The 18,743-nt window shown below is 42.4% G+C and overlaps 1 protein-coding gene across 1 annotated transcript in view; it reads right to left on the bottom strand.

The window, feature by feature from the left end:
* The window catches only part of ADAMTS12 (ADAM metallopeptidase with thrombospondin type 1 motif 12), a 392,100-nt gene extending 384,357 nt beyond the window's left edge, over positions 1-7,743 (bottom strand). Inside the window, exons 1-2 of the mRNA XM_004385253.1 lie at positions 7,617-7,743; positions 853-1,214 (exon numbers count right to left, since the gene is read on the bottom strand). Coding sequence (XP_004385310.1) covers positions 853-1,214; positions 7,617-7,743 — 489 coding nt within the window. The remainder of the gene's footprint in view (positions 1-852; positions 1,215-7,616) is intronic.
* Between the last annotated feature and the right edge of the window lie 11,000 nt (positions 7,744-18,743).

Below are 18,743 nucleotides of genomic sequence, written 5' to 3' on the forward strand. Positions count from 1 at the left end.
ATGTTGTGGGGTTGTTAACCAATGTCATAAAACAACATGTGTACTACTGTTTCATGAGAAACTATTTGTTCTGTAAGCCTTCACTTGAAGTACAACAAAATATAAAAAAAAAATCAGAAGATGGGCCAGATTTGACCACGGGCCTTAGTTTTTCAACTGCTGCTCGATGAGATGGGTACTATCATTATCTTCATTTTACAGATGAGGAAACTGAGGCACAAAGCCTAAGATCTGACATGAAGTCTGATTACAAAACACACCTAGTAGTATTATATTGTAGTAGCTGCTGCTATCATCGTCATGATTATTAAGACCGAAGGCAATCCAAATCCAGGTTTTCCTAATTCAGAAGATACCGGCCAGTCAGTCAGTCAACAACACCCCTAGAGCTACCTCTAAGCTTGAAGGTTCCCCTGAGGTTCCTGACTGAGGTTCTCTCTTCCTCCTTGGAACCCTCAGTGCCCTTATTTCCTGTACCTCCCACAATAGCTTTATTTTATGTTGTCTTTTGTTTATTACATTCTTTCTCCCCAACCCCTCTGGAGGCCAGAATCTTGCATATCACAAGCGGTCAATTCATATGTGTTCACATATCAGTGAACAAAACTGTAGCCGATTAATTGGAAGAACTGGACTCAGGGGCTATGGCACCCTTATTTTGTATGTCTTCCGGATTGCCTTTTATTTATTATGTGCATTCTCCCAGCGCCTTTGGAGGTCAGTATCATACAAATCACAGTTGGTCAATTCACACATGCTGAATATGCCAGTGACCCCGTTTGTAGTTGTACCCAGGCTGAATCGCTAGACGCCTGGGGACAGAGGAGGAAGATGACCAACCCACTCACTCACCAGTCCGTGGCAGGCACTGAGAGCTGCGGTCCCGATTCTGGTACCCTGCTGCAGAACTGTGCCCCTGAGATGGCAGGGGGGCCCGGAGGAAGGGGCCATCTTAACATGGGAGAGGTTCCCGTACCGCCTCTCCACGATGTAGCTACTGGAAAGAAATTCCCGATGGACTGTCAAGTTAAAAAACAGGTCCTTCTCCTCGTGCGAAATCCTATAGTACACCTGGTCATCTGGGCCATCCAAATCTCTCTTCCACCTGCTGCTGGTGATGGGATGGTGCAAGCCATAGGAAATGAAATTCCCACTCGCATCCACTCGGACAGGCCCCACCACATGGTAGTCAGGCAGAGCCTGGACAAAATGTTCTGAAAGAAAGGAGACACAGGGTAAAATGAGAGGGAGCCCTGTGGGGTCTGTAGCAAGTCAAACACACAACCATTTGGAACTTAGATTCTAGCTTGTTGATTGCAAAACCCTACTTTGACTGAAAGTGTAAAGATCCTTTCCATCAGACAAATATAGTCAACATCAGACTCCCCGAACAACACAAATTCACATGGTGTTCCCTTGATGCAGTGTGGGCATCTGAGCCAACCCTGTGGCATAGTTCTGGACAGCAGGGGCTATACCAGAGACACATTAAGACAAGAATTCATTCATGGGGAATACTTTCAGGAAAGGGTCAAAGTTAGCATTATAAGCAGAAGCACTTCAAGTCTAGAGTTCATTAATACAAATCACAGAGTTTCACTATTTATTATGAGGAGCTTAAATGCTTAATAAACTTCCATTAAGTCAGGTTAGATGAAAAAACAAAAACACAGCAAACCCAATCATACACAATGACAAATCTCAAACCAACTTGTAGCAAAATTGCTTAAAAGAACTTGTTTTTTCTACAAAATACACAAAATAAAATGGTAACTGAATACATTAGGATGTCTGAAGCATAGGCTCAAAATACGAAAATTGCCACTTTAAAGATGCAATACGGCAACACGAAAGGTTGGTGGTTCAAACCTACCCAGAGGCTCCTCAGAAGAAAAGCCTGGCAATTTGCTTCCAAAAGATCACAGCATTGAAAACCCTATAGAGCAGTTCTACTCTGACACACACAGGTTGGCATGACTCAGAATTGACTTGAGAACAACAGGTAATCTTTTTTTTGTTTCAGGAAAATAAATAGTCTACTTGCCACTATCTAGCTGTACCCCTTGCACTTTCTGGCTTTGTTCATGTTACTTTGTCACTTTGTTCATGTTACTTCCCTAACTAGAAACTCTCTCGTACTCTGTCAAAGTCCTGTATATACTTTAAAGCTCTAACTCAAATCCTCCCTCTTCGTTCCCCTGAGGTTCCTGGTTGAAATTCCCTCTCCCTCCTTAGAACTCTCAGTGCCCTTATTTCCTGTACCTCCCAGAACGCCTTGATTTTACATTGCCTTTTGTTTATTACACTCTTTCTCCCCAACCTCTTTGGAGGCCAGGATCTTGTATACCACAGATGCTCAATTCAGGAGTTCATGTAGCACTGAGAGAGCAGTAGCGGTTCAGTAGTAGAATTCTCGCCTTGCATGCAGGGAACCCAGGTTTGATCCCCAGCCAATGCACCTCATGTGCGGCCACCATCTTTCTGTCAGTGGAGGCTTGTGTTTCACTGTGATGCTGAACAAGTTTCAACAAGCCTTTAGACTAAGATGGACTAGGAAAAAAGGTCTATGGATCTACTTAAAAAAATCAAGAAATGAAAACCCCATGGATCACAACAGACATGCAAGGCATCATGGGCATGGTGCAGGACCAGGTAGGGTTTTGTTTTGCTGTGTATTTGGTAGCCGTTTAAGTCAGAAGCCGCTAGAAGGCAGTTAACAAAAATACAACAATGAATCAGTGAACGTGTTCGTAGCTGGTTAACTGGAAGAACTGGACTTGATGAGTTTTTTTGTTTTGTTTTTGTTTCAGACATACTCTGGGGAATCGTTCTTTGCCTTGGATTAAATATTGGACAGAGCAAAGAGTTTTCACTCTCAGGCACTAACAAATAGTTATTACCTTTCAGGTGTCAAAAATTCTAAACCTCTTGCTTCTAACTGCAACCATTAGAAACAGACCACATAGCAACATAAAAAAAAAATCTGAAAAACAATGTTCAATGAAAAACAAGAAACAGAACAAGTTAATACAGAGCCATTTACATTAATGGAAAATACACACACATAAAAACAATAATACACAGTTTCCAGAACACATGAGAAAAAAAAATACATATGGAACCCATTAAAGTGGTTTTCTATGGGGAGAGAGGGGAAGAGGGTGTGGGGACAAAAAATGCATAAATAAATAAAGCAAAAAAAGATTTTTCAAAAATTAATGATGTTAGTGTGCCATGAACTGAGAAGTACCATTGACTCAATCCTCTGTGCCATCCACACCTCAAAAATATCTAGATCTATCTAGTATCAAATTGTCACTCCAAGTTCAGACCTGAAGAGAGAATTGGCCAGGGTGGGGTGGAGTGGGATAGATTTAGTCAGCTTGGTAGTATTTCTCCCATGTTGCCCTTGTCTTCTACTCACAGTGATGCCTCTGGCTCCTTCAGGGTTGGAGCAGTGGAGGTAAATTAAGAGCAGAAAATGTCTTACTCAACTGGGTACAGTAGTCATCTGGCCATGGTGTCCTCTGTGTGTGGTCTATGTCCAAATGCTGACTCCTTCCGCCAAAGCGGGCTCGTGTGGGTTTGGGGGAGACTTCTGTCACTGGTAACATCCTACCTCCAGATCCCTCAATGTGGGTAATCTCTCCTTCAACTGGTCACTTATGATTCCACTCTCAGCCTTTCCACCATCCATCTTTTTATTGAAGCCACCTCACCCCTACAGGGTATCTTCTTTGGCAAGGCCCCTTTCAAGATGATCCAAGTCTGGTTCCCTTCCATGGGGTCCAACTCTGGCCCACAGGAAATAACCATGATACCTGCCCCACCAAACTCAGGGAAAGCAGGCCATTTTTGGTAGAGCCATGTTCTTGGCTCTGTCACCAGAGGCCATTCCACTCAGCGGTCTATTGGCATTTTAAGACTAAGACACCAGTCTCCATGTTCCCCAAACCCACATAGTACTCTCTGAGGTCTCTGAAGGCTTCTTCATTTGCCTTCACCTGGGAGGAAGAACCCCATGGAGAGTAGAGGGAAAATCCCCAGCACTCTCTCTCCTGAACATATTCTCTCTCCAGTATCTTTCCATTGATCTTTAAGCCTTCCCCTATGTACAGACAGAAAGGTCCCTAGGTGGCACAGTTTGTGCTTAACTACTAACCAAAAAAGGAGCCCTTAGGACGCAGTGGCTAAAGCAATCAATTGCTAACCAAAAGATAAGTGGTTGGAAACCACGAGCAGCTCCACAGGAGAAAGATGTGGCAGTCTGCTTCTGTAGAGATTTACAGCCTTGGAAACCCTATGGGGTCATTATGAGTTGGAAGTGACTCAACAGCAGTGGACCACTAACCAAAAAGTTGGTAGTTCGAACCCACCCCTGTGGTGCCACAGAAGAAAGGACTGGAAATCTGTTTCCATTAAGATTACAGCCAAGAAAACCCTAAGGAGCAGTACTACTCTGTATCACATGGGGTAGCCATGAGTTTTTGGTTTGTGTACACATGAGGAAGATGAAGGGCTTAGAATCACATCATCTCTTTGCAAGTTCTGCACATGCAGATGGAATTTCTCTCTAAAACATATGGGAAAGTATTAACCCCATTTTTCCCTCAGATTTAATGTCTCAGCAGAAACTGGGACGAAAGGAAAAGTCCCATTTTAATACCTTGTTACATCTGCAAGTCTCTGCATCTCCATCGAAGCAGAGAAACAAGTGCCTCTTCTAACAGATTATTTTTCCAAAAGTCATTATTACTGATCAATTTAAGGGGAACAGAAATTAAAGTCAATTTTTTAAATGAATTCTGAATAGAATATATACTCCAACCTAAATGAACTATGATGTATTGAACAAGATTGAAAAGAGTTGAACATGTTTTATTTGTTATACCCCAAAATTGGCTATAATACATTCACTTAGTCAGGAAATGGAGACTAACAAGAACACTTTTAAATCAATCTTAAGTTTTTAGAAAATTACTTTACATATACTATTTATGTAAATTGATATGTCAAAACAATGTATAAATATACTTAACAATTATGGCAATTATGCAGAAATATGGCACCATGCACAGAATGATACGCTGCCTGGGCCTGCACCATCCCTATGATTGGTTGTGCACCATTGTAATCCACAGGGTTTTCATGGGCCAATTTTCACAAATAGATCACCAGGCCTTTCTTCCTAGTCTGTCTCAGTCTAGAAGCTCCACTGAAACCTGTTCAGCAACATAGCAACACACAAACCACCACTGACAAGACAGGTGGGTGGCTGTACATGAGATGCACTGGCCAGAAAATGAACTCAGGTCTTCAGTAGAGAAGGCAAGAATTCTACCATTGAACCACCAATGTCCCCATCTCCTTAGTACTACTAAAAGGAAGTCTGCTCAGAACATTCTCCTTTATAAACCTAAATATATATGCATCTGTGACAAACTCAGAGCTAGTTTCAATAACAGATACTCTCCGCACCTAACCCTAAATGTGACTAAGGAAAACAACCACTTCCCACTTTCCATGCAGAAAGCAAGGCTGCAGCGGGGTCTATCCCACACAGAGCTGAATTCGATTACAAAGAAGCTGTGGAGCAGGCAGAGCTGAAAACCAACCCAGGAGAATGTGTGTCTTTGAACCAAATCATCTCCAAACGCCCTGGGAAGTGCTAGCAGGCTTTGTTTGCGCTGCCGCAGAAGAAAAGAGAGACTTTTCACAAAGGGACTGTTTTTCAAAGAACAACAAACCCTGCTATTTTAAACTTGGGGGTGGGAGATTGTATCTGTTTACACAAGCATGTGCTGGCTGACTGACATCTAACCCCAGCGTTTACTGCCTCCAGCTTCCAAGTAAAGCAAAGGGAGAAACTGTTTTTGGGAGCTCTTGAAGCCATGGCAAACGAGCTCTCCAGCAGTATCTGAACTTTGCAAGGTGGGCAGAAAACCTTGCTTAGAAATTCTAAACGAGGTTTGTCACCTGAGTGATCCTGGGAATCAAAGGGACACTGCAAAGCTATGGAGGACACTTCCCAAGATCTGAGCACAGTCAGCAAACACAAGACTTAGTGAATGCTAATCCAGTGCTTGTGTGTGTGTGTGTGTGTGTGTGTGTGTGTGCGAGCGTGTATTAACCTATTATGAGGAGTCCCTGGGTGGTGCAAACAGTTAACTCACTTGCCTGCTAACCAAAAGGTTGTCAGTTCCAGTCCACCCAGAGGCTCCTCAGAAGAAAGGCCTGGCAATCAACTTTCAAAAAAATCAGCCATTGAAAACCCTGCAGAGCACAGTTCTATTCTGACACACATGGGGTCATCATGAGTCAGAGTTGACTCAACAGCAACTGGTACTGGTATGATGCTGAACAAGCTTCAGGGGAGCTCCCAGACTAAGATAGACTAGAAAGAAAGTCCTGGTGATCTACTTCTGAAAAAACAGCCATCCATAACCCTGCGGAGCACATTTCTACTCTGACACAAATGAGGTCGCCATGAATCGGACTCGATTCCATGGCAACTGGTTTTTACTCTATTATTGCTAAGGGACAGCGCTGCTTGATTGTAAGAGCTCAGCCTCTGGGGTCGGACTACCTGGGTTCAAAACCTTGCTCCACCATTATCTAGACCCGTAAACTCTCCAAGCTTCAGTTTCCTCATTTGTAAAACAGGCAAGGTGACAACAGTACCTGTACCTCCTAATGCGATTTTCAGTGGTCAGATAAGCTAACACACAGTGACTTTAACAATTGTGGCACATGATACATGCTCAGTACAAGTAGCCATGACGGCTGCTATGATGGCTGTTTCCCAGAGGCACGAGGAACTCCTCACCAAGCAAGAAAGCATCTCTGGCCTTTCCAAGTCCTATAAAAGGCAGAGGCAACAGTACTACCCTGCTCAGGGTGTTATGCTTAAAAAATAATAACAACAAGAAATTGTCCATTACAGCTCTTCCAGTGCTCTCTAAAACACTGAAGTTTCACGAACTTCAGAAAGAGAAGCAGCCGACTGTGATCAGGAATGTAGGGCAGAGAAATGTAAGCCCCTACCAATATACATATCCTCCAAAGGGACTGTTATGTTTAAAAACACAACCCTAAATCTTTCCAGGAAACCAAAACACAGCCAAGCTCGCTCAACAGGGGGCCGGAATTGCATTTGCGCTTCCCTGGCCAGAAGTTTAAAACTAACTGCAACCAATGCCTGGCGGAGAGTGGTCAGTTAGAATTAAAAAAAAAGAAAAGTCATTTTCCATGTTCAATATTGAAAAACAGCGGTTGAAACAGTGCACCGTTCAAAGACGAGACAAAAGAAAAGAAAGGGTCTGAGAGAGAGAGAAGAGGTTACCAGCTACCTCTGGGATCTTTCAAAGGCTGCAGTGTCATTAATGTAAAAGGGATCGCGATGCTCATCTTTCAATAAGAATTAACGAATCACTTTAAATACTGTCAATTCTGGAAACGCTATGCTCCTGAGCTCCCAGCCCAGATTCCTTTACAACTCAGCACACAGCTTTGCAGAATCCGAGTTTAGCCCGATGGGGGAAGGGAAAAGGGAGTCACCAAGTCGCCACATCACTTCACACCACTGTTCTAAAAAGAAATAAAGCGAAGCCACTAACCTTGCCTCCTGTCCGGGAAGCGAACCGTGCCTGGCTGAGGCTGTCGCCCATAGCAGAGCGTCCCAAAGTTAAGGAGGTGGGCAAGAACGGAAAGGTTTGCAAGCCAACTCCTCTGGGCACATGGCATGATTCAGTTGTCGGGGAGAAGAAAAATAAGAAAGTTTGAGCCTTCAGCTCAAGAAATCGAGTTCTCGCCTGGGGCTGGGCTGGCAGATGCAGGGGCGCATGGTCCAGGAGTGGAAAGCCAGCGCCTGCGAATCGGCCCACGACCTCCCTTTGCTTTTCTGAGCAGAAAGGGGCTAGGTACCTTTGTCCCCCTCCCTGCCCTGAAAAGGGAGTGATTTAGCTGACAATGTCTGCGTTCCGAGGGGTGTGGTACGGGTCGCAGCAAAGGGCGCAGCCCACCCCGGTCCCCACCCCTCGGCCTTCCGCACGCCCAGATCGCATCTTTCTCCGGGACGCCCATCCCCGCGCTCTCCGGCCCCGCCCAGAGCCCAGGCCAAGCCGGCCAAATAGGGGAGCCCCGGAGAGCCACCCTGGGCGGGGGAGGAGGCAGCCAGATGGACTCGACGAAGCACCAAGTGAGAGGTTCCCAGGCCAGCCCCACACTGGGCCGAAATACTAGCGGAAAAAGTTGAGCACAGAGTGGGGAAGAGAGGACCCCAGTCCCTTCGTCCTCCCAGCTCGGTGCTGCCCCCTTCATGCTGTTCTCCTTCAAGTTCTTGAAATTTTCCCAAGACTCCTCACTCAGTCATACTTCTCTAGGATTCTCTTCCAGGAGCGCTAAGACTTCCATTTGAAAAAGTCATGGGCAATTTTCTCTTTGCCAAGCCACAGAAAGGGAAAAGGTCCAGCTAATCTGCTAGTGTGACCATGAACAAGTCCTGTTTATCTGTAAAATGATTGGACCAAATGGCTGTGGGTCTCTGGGCCTTTTCTGAGTTTGCAAGTCTCCATGACGTTTTTCTAATCGTATAACCCCATCTCTCTTGACATATTGCATTGGACTGATCTGCTGCAAAAGACCTCTTTAAAGTGTTAAAAAGCAAAGATGTCGCTGTGAGGACTAAGGTGCACCTGACCCGAGACATGGTTTTTTCAATTGCCTCATATGCATTCGAAAACTGGACAATGAATAAGGAAGACCAAAGATGAATTGATACCTTTGAATTATGGTGTTGGTGAAGAATATTGAATATACCATGAACCGCCAGAAGAACAAACAAATCTGTCTTGGAAGAAATACAGCCAGAATGCTCCTTAGAAGCGAGGATGGAGAGACTCCGTCTCACTTACTTTGGACATGTTATCAGGAGGGACCAGTCCCTGGAGAAGGACATCGTGCTTGGTAAAACAGAGAGTCAGCAAAAGACAGGAAGACCCTCAGCGAGATGGACTGACACACTGGCTGCAACAATGGGCTCAAACATAGCAACAATTGTGAGGATGGCGCAGGAATGGGCAGTATTTCCTTCTCTTGTACGTAGGGTCACTATGAGTCAGAACCAGCTCGATGACACCTAATAGCAACAATAAATCTCTCTTAGCCCACCCACCCGACTCAAAAGGAAAACGGTGAGTGGAGGAAGTCAGCTGTAGAAAATGTTAAGATATTTATCCAGTTTACTTGAATGGGCTGCCCATGGAGGGGACTTCCATTCAGAGGTTCCAGCTTTAAGTGACTGAGAGAATGCCACAAACCAGGGAGCTTGCCAGGCATTCTGAGAATCTACTAGAATAATCAAGTCAAGATTTTCTGCCTCTGGTCTGAAACAAGCCAATGGGGGTTGTGCACCTACTGTGGGAATGCCTCCTTACTCCATTCAGGAGGAATTTGGCCCCAAGGGCTAGTGCTCTCTGGCTTCCGGCCAATCACAGGCATGCAGCAGGAGGTTCGGCATACCAGCACACCCAGCCTTGCATAGGGGCAGGAAAGCCAAGTCAGCCATAGTGGCCCAAAGGTGAGTGCTCCTCACAGGCCTGGGATGGGGAGACTAATGGCATTCAAACTGAAATACCCACACATCCAGACTGTCCAAGGGAAATGTACTAGTTTTCTATTGGTGCCGTAACAAATTGTCACATTCTAGATGTCAGAAGTCCAAAATGGGTCTTACAGGGCTAAAATCAAGGTGTCAGCAAGGCTGTGCTTGTTTCTGGAGGTTCTAGAGAGGCAAATCTTGATTTTTTCCAGCTTCTAGTGGATGCCTGCATTCCTTGGCTTGTGGCCCCTTTCCACCTTTAAAACCAGCAATGGCAGGTGGTCAAATCACAGCACTCTGACGTTCTCTTGTGCCTCCCTCATCCACATTTAATGATGATTATGATTACTTTGGGCCTACCCAGATAATCCAGGATAATCTTCTTATTTTAAGGTCAGCTGATTAGTGGTCTTAATTCCATCTGCACCTTTAATTGCCTTTTGCTATAACATATTCACCAATTTCAGGGATTCAGACATTTATGGGAGGCATTATTCTGTCTACCAAGGGTACCTGAGCATGGAGAATTCTAAGCCAATCAAATTCCAGATCCTTGACTCCCATATGTATTCTTTCCTGCATCTTACTGATCAGAGAGTATCTGCGTTCTAAGCCCTTTTGCCAGTTCTCCTTTCCCTCACCCTTTTCACAATCATCCTTCTCCCACTTTTCAAAAGAAAGGCTTACCCCTCACCCACCTTCAGTCTCCTTAAGGTGCATAGCCCCAGGGTGAAAAAACCTCCAAAGTGTTAAAAGATCAACTCCAAATATTGCGCTAGTGAAGCACCTCGGATGGCACCTGCATCTAACTCATTTGGAGGCGTAGTTCCAACTTATATTTAATGTATTTTGACCTGTCTTACACCAATAAATGAATCCTGAGGAAATTTTTAGCAGACTTTGTGGTCATGGAAAATTATTTTAAAATTGAATTTCTATGAATATTTTTGTTGAAGACAAGTATTGTAGAACAATCGAAAAGAACTTGAGAATTAAAATAGTATATTAGAATAAAATTCTGGGGGAAATGGAATGGAAATATAATTTTAAAGAGATGAAAAATTTGTGACAGAAAACAGCTTGTTTATATTTATGTATACATATGTGCATATATATATATATATTTTTTTTTTTTAATGGATGATGGTGGGAATCAGATCACTGCTGTTGTTAGTTGTCGTCGAGTCAGTTCTGACTTACAGAGACCTTATGTACAACAGAAGGAAACACTGCTGGTCCTGTGCCACCCTCACAATTGTTGTTATGCTTAAGCCCATTGTTGCAGCCACTGTGCCAATCTATCTCATTGAGGGTCTTTCTCTTTTTCACTCACCTTCTACTTTACCAAGCATGATGTCCTTTTCCAGGGACTGGTCCTTCCTAATAACATGTACTCACTTCTAAGGAGCATTCTGGCTCTACTTCTTCCAAGACATATTTGTTCGTTCTTCCGGAAGTCTGTGGTATATTTAATATTCTTCACCAACATAATTCAAAGGCATCAATTCTTCTTCAGTCTTCCTTATTCATTGTCCGGCTTTCACATGCATGTGAAGCAACTGAAAATATCATGACTTGAGTCAGGGGCACCTTAGTCCTCAAAGTGACATCTTTGCTTTGTAACAGTTTAAGAGGTCTTTTGCAGCAGATTTGCCTGATGCAATACTTCCTTTATTTCTTGACTGCTGTTTCCATGGGTGTTTAATGTGGATCTAAGTAAAATGGAATTCTTGACAACTTCAATATTTGGAGAAAATATTTATCGTGATGTTGCTCATTGGTCCAGTTGTAAGGATTTTTATTTTCTTTACATTGAGGTGATCAAATCACCTACTGAATTTATATTCAATCAGATACATTTAATAAAGTGATACAAACTTAAAAATGCCATTCTTTCCAATATTCAGGATATTATATCATTTGTAATGATTTAAACTTTCAGTAAAATACTTTAGATGTCATCTAAAAATTTGGAAGGGTACATAGCTTTTCTTTTACAATTTTATTTTATATGGATACATTTAATAAAGTGATATAAACTTAAAAATGTCATTCTTTCTAATATTCAGGATATTATATCATTTGTAATGTTTAAAACTTTCAGAAAATTGTTTAAATGTCATCTAAAAATGTGGAAAGGTACATAGCTTTTCTTTTCCCAATTTTTTTATATGAAATAATAATATTTTATTTCATTTTAAGTACTGAAACCACAGTATTGAGTATGCAACTAATAACAAAGCAGTTTAATGTTGGCAGTGGTTGGGTGAGTGGGCTCTGAAATGAGATTCCCTGGATTGATATGTATGGTGTACCAACATAACAGATCACCTTCTTTAATTTACCTCAGTCTCCCCATCTGGGGAATGGGGATTACGGTGAGAAGTATATGAAATCATGTAGAAAAAGTGGCAGGCATTTGACAAGGACTCAACAATGCTTTGATAAAATTATTATATCCTCCAAATTACCCTGGTGCCAGATGCAGCCAAATGTTCTTGTTTTTGTTAGGTACCTTCGAGTCGCTTCTGACTCATAGCGACCCTGTGTACAATAGAATGAAACACTAGCTGGTCCTGCATCAGCCTCACAACTGTTGTTATGCTTGCTCTTTTACAGATTTTTAACAAACTGCTGAAGACTACTGGTGTATACAGTGGAATATGGACTTAGAGTCAGATAGAGCTGCTCGAATTCTTATCATGTCATGATGGGCAAGTAATAGAACCACTCTGAGCCTTTTTCCTGTTAAATAAATATCAGGTAGCAGAGATCACATCTTGAGTCTCAGAGATTCAGCTGTGACAGGCATTTCTGATGAAACTGCATTTCTGATGACCCAACAGAAATGTACTTGCAGAAGCACTGAAGAGCCACTTTGCTTAGATCTTTCTTCTCCTTCCTTTGTTCTCCTCTTTCCCCTCCCAATCTCCCTCACCTTTTTGTTCTTCTCTTTTTCTTCCTCCTCCTTTTTCTTGTAATAGCAAGCAGGGTCTCATGTGAAGGGTGAGATCACTCTTGAATTCCGTGCCCTGGAAACCAGATTTGTCTGTCAAGCAGGATCCCAAAGAACTCTGGGGACTACTGAGTCCCACCAATTTCAACATCCACAGGGATGATCCACTAAACCCTCTAGACTCACAGTTTCTTAACCTCTTCACCTCTAATGACATTTCCCTTATTCTCCCTCCCCTACCTACTCTTAAGACCATAACCAGGAATATCTATCATCCAGAAGTCATCCAAGACTGAAATATTAAAATTATAAAAATTCCACCAAAACTTCATAATATGCTAACCTTTTCAAACCTTTATACCAAGTACCTTGAGTCATCATTCTCATAAACACGTTGCTGTCAAGTTGATTCTGACTCATAGTAACTCTATTCATGTTCATAAGGACTTCTAATCTATTGATCTCCCTGTCTTTGGTTGTCTCACAATTTATGAGTCTCTCTTTGGGTTCACCTCCTTTTCTGCCCAGCCGTACCCTACGCTTGTTGCTGTTATTAGTTGCTGTAGAGTTGGCGCCAACTTATAGTGAACCAATGTAAAACAGAATGAAACATTGCCATCTTCACAACTGCTGATGTGCTTGAGTCCATTGTTACAGCTACTGTGCATTTTGAGTACCTTCCAACATAGGGTGCTCATCTTCTAGCACTATATCAAATAATATTCTATTGAGATCCACAAAGTTTTCATTGGCTAATTTTCAAAAGTAGGTTGCCAGACATTTCTTCCTAGAATGTCTAGGAATGAAAGCGCCACTGGAACTCATTGAACCTGGATGACCCTGCTGGTGTTTGAAATACCAGTAATATAGCTTCCAGCATCATAGCAAAATGCAAGCCACCACAGTACATCAAACTGACAGATGGGTGATGCATCTCCTTAAATATTCTCTTGACAGTGCCTTCAACATCTCCCATCTTCCTCATCAAACTCTAATCTTGTTTTCCCCCAACTGCTGATTTTCTCTCCTCTTTGTTTCCAAGTGCTGTTGAAGAGAATCCCATATTGTACCTATTGGTGCAGCTAATAATTCATATTCCCAAATTCAGCAAGTTTTCAGCATGGCTTGGCACATCTGTACAACACTGCTACTATTCCAACATCAAGGATCTTCTGTTCTTTCCAGAATTTACAGAATCCTTCCAGAGCCTGCTGTTTCCTTAGGGTAAAGGAGACACTTAACCCCCTGCCATATACACACATACATGACACACACTTTTCCTCTGCTCAGTGGGAAAAGACAGCAAATTTGCTGAATGCCAAAGTTGGTAGCTGTTAGTATTTCCTACTGTGGTAACTTTTGTGTTGTTTTGATACTGGAAGCTTTGTCACTGATATTTCAAATACCAGCAGGGTCACCTTGGACAGGTTTCAATGGAGCTTCCAGATTACAACAGACTAGGAAGAAGGACCTGGCAGTCTACTTTCAAAAAAATTGGCCAGTGAAAACCGCATGAATAGCAGTGGAACATTGTCTGATATAGTGCCAGAAGATGAGCCCCTCAGGATGGAACCAAATCCATTGCTGTCCAGTCGATTCTGACTCATAGCAACCCTATAGGACATAGTAGAACTTCCCCATAGGGTTTCCAAGGAGCGACAGGTGCATTCAAACTGCCAACCTTTTGGGTACCAGCTATGATGGTTAAGATTGTGTGTCAGCTTGGCTGGGCCATGATTCTCAGTGTTTTGGCAGTTGCATAATGTTGTGATCACCTCCATGTTCAAATTTGATATGTGATCACCCCCATAATGGAATCTTCTGGGTGGTACTGGTGGAGGGAGGGCCTGTGGTGGCTCACCACCCCCTCAGCCTTCATCTCTCTGCCCTCCGCTGCCTACTTCCTGCATGCTCACCTTGCCAAGGTTTTTGGCTTGTTCTGGATCCTGCAGCTGCCTCTTGTTTGTCTGACCTCTGGTTCTTGGGAGTTGAGCTAGCAGCTAACCTGCCAATCTTGGGTTAACCAGCCCCTGCAGCTAAGTGAATCAGGAGAAGCCTCGTGGTCTTGTCTACTGATCTTGGGATCCATCGATCTTCACAGCCTGTGAGCAAGAGTCTTGGTCTCTGACCTGCCGATCTTGGATTAGCCAGCCTCTGTGTCTACATGAAACAGGAGACGCCCTTTCCTGATCCACAGACTTGGGACATTCCAGCCTCTACAATCGCATGACCTGTTTTCTTGATATAAATATGTATACATATATGTATATATATATATATATTTGTCTTAGTCACCTAGTACTGCTGTAACAGAAATACCACAAGTAGATGGCTTTAACAAAGAGAAGTTTATTCTCTCACAGTCCAGTAGGCTACAAGTCCAAATTCACGGCATCAGCTCCAGGGGAACGCTTTCTCTGTTGACTCTGGAGGAAGGTCCATGTCATCAGTCTTCCCTTCGTCTGGGAGCTTCTCTGTGCAGGAACCTCAGGTCCAAAGGACGCGCTCTGCTCCCGGCACTGCTTTCTTGGTGGTATGAGGTTCGCATGTGTCTCTGCTCACGTCTCTCTTTTATATCTCAAAGGAGAGTGCCTTAAGACACTATCTGATCTTATATACCTCATCAGTATAACTGCCGCTAATCCATCTTATTAGATCATAGTGATTGAATTTACAACAAATAAGGAAATCACATCAGATTACAAAATGGTACACAATTATACAATACTGGAAATCATGACCCAGCCAAGTTGACAGATATTTTGGGGGGACACAATTCAGTCCATGACAATGTTTATACACTTTACTGTTTTGCTTCTCTAGAGAACCCAGCCTAATACACCAGCTATAACTCTTAACCACTACACCACCAGGGCTCCAAAGTAGAATCAACCTTAATGATGGAGTCAACCTTCATTTGCTGATGTGGCAAGCTCAAAATGAGAAAAAACAGCTGTAAACATCCATTAACAATCAGAACATGGAATGTACGAAGTATGAATCTAGGAAAATTGGAAGCCATCAAAAAAGAAATGGAAAGCATAAAGATTAATATCCTAGGCATTAGTGAGCTGAAATGGACTGGTATTGGCCATTTTGAATCAGACAATCATATGATCTATTATGCGGGGAATGACAGATTGAAGAGAAATGGTGTTGGATTCATCATCAAAAAGAACACTTCAAGATCTATCCTGAAGTACAACACTGTCAGTGACAGGATAATATCCATACACCTACAAGGAAGACCGGTTAATATGACTATTATTGAAATTTATGCACCAACCACTGAGGCAAAAGATGAAGAAATTGAAGATTTTTTACCACCGTCTGTGGTCTGAAATTGACTAAACATGCAATCAGGACACATTGATAATTACTGGCAATTGGAACGTGAAAGTTGTAAACAAAGAAGAAGAACTGGTAGTTGGAAAATATGGCCTTGGTGATAGAAATGCTGGAGATCACATGATAGAATTTTGCAAGACCAATGACTTCTTCATTGCAAAGACCTTTTTTCAACAACATAAATAGTGACTATACACATGGATCTCGCCAGATGGAGTGCACAGGAATTGAATCGACTGCATCTGTGGAAAGAGATAATGGAAAAGCTCAATAACATCAGTCAGAACAAGGCCAGCGGCCGACTGCGGAACAGACCATCAATCACTTATATGCAAGTTAAAGCTGAAGTTTAAGAAAATTAGAACAAGTCCATGAGAGCCAAAGTATGACCTTGAGTATATCCCACCTGAATTCAGAGACCATCTCAGGAATAGATCTGACACACTGAATGCTAATGACTGAAGATCAGATGAGTTGTAGAATAATATCAAGGACGTCATACCTGAAGAAAGCGAAAGATCATTGAAAAGACAGGAAAGAAAGAAAAGACCAAAATGGATGTCAGAAGAGACTCTGAAACTTGCTCTTGAACATCCAGTAGCTAAAGCAAATGGAAAAAATGATAAAGTGTCTTAGTCATCTAGCGTAGCTATAACAGAAATACCACAAGTGGATGGCTTTAACAAAGAAGTTTATTCTCTCCCAGTCCAGTAGGCTACAAGTCCAAATTCAGGGCATCAGCTCCAGGGGAAGGCTTTCTCTCTTTGTTGGCTCTGGAGGAAGGTCTTTGTGATGCATCAGTCTTCCCTTGGTCTGGGAGCTTCTCTGCACAGGAACCTCAGGTCTAAAGGACGCGCTCTGCTCCCGGTACTGCTTTCTTGGTGGTATGAGGTTCCCATGTGTCTCTGCTCGCTTCTGTCTTTTATATCTCAGAAGAGAGTGGCTTGAGACACTATCCAATCTTGTAGATGTCATTAGTATAACCTCATCATAGTGATAGAGTTTACAACACATAAGGAAATCACATCAGATTACACAATCATACAACACTGGGAATCATGACATAGCCAAGTTGACAGATATTTTTGGGGGACACAATTCAATTCATGACATAAAGTAAAAAAGCTGAACAGAAGATTTCAAAGGGTGGTTTGAGAAGACGAAGTAAAAAATTATAATGACGTGCAAAGATCTGGAGTTAGAAAACTAAAAGGGAAGAACCTCCTTGGCATTTCTCAAGCTGAAAGAACTGAAGAAAAAAATTCAAGCTTCGAGTTGCAATATTGAAGGATTCTATGGAGAAAATATTGAACAAGAGAGAAAGCATCAAAGAAGATGGAAGGAATACACAGAGTCACTCTACCAAGAAGAATTGGTTGATGTTCAACCATTTCAGAAGGTAACATATGATCAAGAACTGATGGTACTGAAGGAAGACGTCTAAGCTGCACTGAAGGCGTTAGCAAAAACAAGGCTCCAGGAATTGACAGAATACCAACTGAGATGTTTAAAAAATGGATGCAACACTGTAAGTGCTCATTCATCTATGCCAAGAAATTTGGAAGACAGCTACCTGGCCAACCAAGTGAAAGAGATCCATATTTGTACCCATTCCAAAGAAAGGTGATCCAACAGAATGTGGAAAGGTGATCCAACAGAATGTGTTGTGTGATCGTGTAATCTGATGTGATTTCTTTATGTGTTGTAAACTCTGTCACTATTTTGAGGTTGTATTAATGACATCTACAAGATTGGATAGTGTCTCAATATCACTAATATCACATACAAGTAAAATTTTACTGAAGATCATTCAAGAGCAGTTGCAGCAGTATATCAACAGGAAACTGCCATAAATTCAAGCCAGATTCAGAAGAGGATGTGGAACAAGGGATATCATTGCTGATGTCAGATGGATCTTTCCTCAATGCAGAGAATACCAGAAAGATGATTACTTGTGTTTTATTGACTACACAAAGGCATTTGGCTTGTGTGGATCATAACAAATTATGATAACATTGCAAAGAACGGGAATTCCAGAACACTTAATCGTACTCATGAGGAACTTGTACATAGATCAATAGGCAGTCGTTGGAACAGAACAAGGGGATACTGCGTGGTTTAAAGTCAGGAAAGTCGTGCATCAGGGTTGTATCCTTTTAGCATATTTCTTCAATCTGTACGCTTAGCAAATAATCCAAGAAACTGGACTATATGAAGAAGAACAGGGCATCAGGATTAGAGGAAGACTCATTAACAACCTGCGATATGCCGATGACACAACCTTGCTTGCTGAAAGTGAAGAGGACTTGAAGCACTTACTGATGAAGATCAAAGACCACAGCCTTCGATATGGATTACACCTCAACATAAAGAAAACAAAAACCCTCACAACTGGACCAATAAGCAACATCATGATAAACAGAGAAAAGACTGAAGTTGTCAAGGATTTCATTTTACTTGGATCCACCATCAATGCCCATGGAAGCAACAGTCAAGAAATCAAAGGACGCATTGCATTGGGCAAATCTGCTGCTGCAAAAGACTTCATTAAAGTGTTATAAAGCAAAGATGTCACTTTAAAACACCATGGGCTGACCCAAGCCATGGTGTTTTCAATCACCTCATATGCATGTGAAAGCTGGACAATGAATAAGGAAGACCAAGGAAGAATTGATGTCTTTCAATTATGATATTGGTGAAGAATATTGAATATACCATGAATTGCTAGATAAACGATCAAATCTGTCTTGGAAGAAGTACAGCCAGAATGCTCCTTAGAAGCGAGGATGGTGGGACTTTGTTTCACTTACTTTGAACAAGTTATCAGGAGGGACCAGTCCC

The sequence above is a fragment of the Trichechus manatus genome, unplaced genomic scaffold (assembly GCF_000243295.1).
Source record: "Trichechus manatus latirostris isolate Lorelei unplaced genomic scaffold, TriManLat1.0 scaffold00135, whole genome shotgun sequence".
Lineage (NCBI taxonomy): Eukaryota > Metazoa > Chordata > Mammalia > Sirenia > Trichechidae > Trichechus > Trichechus manatus.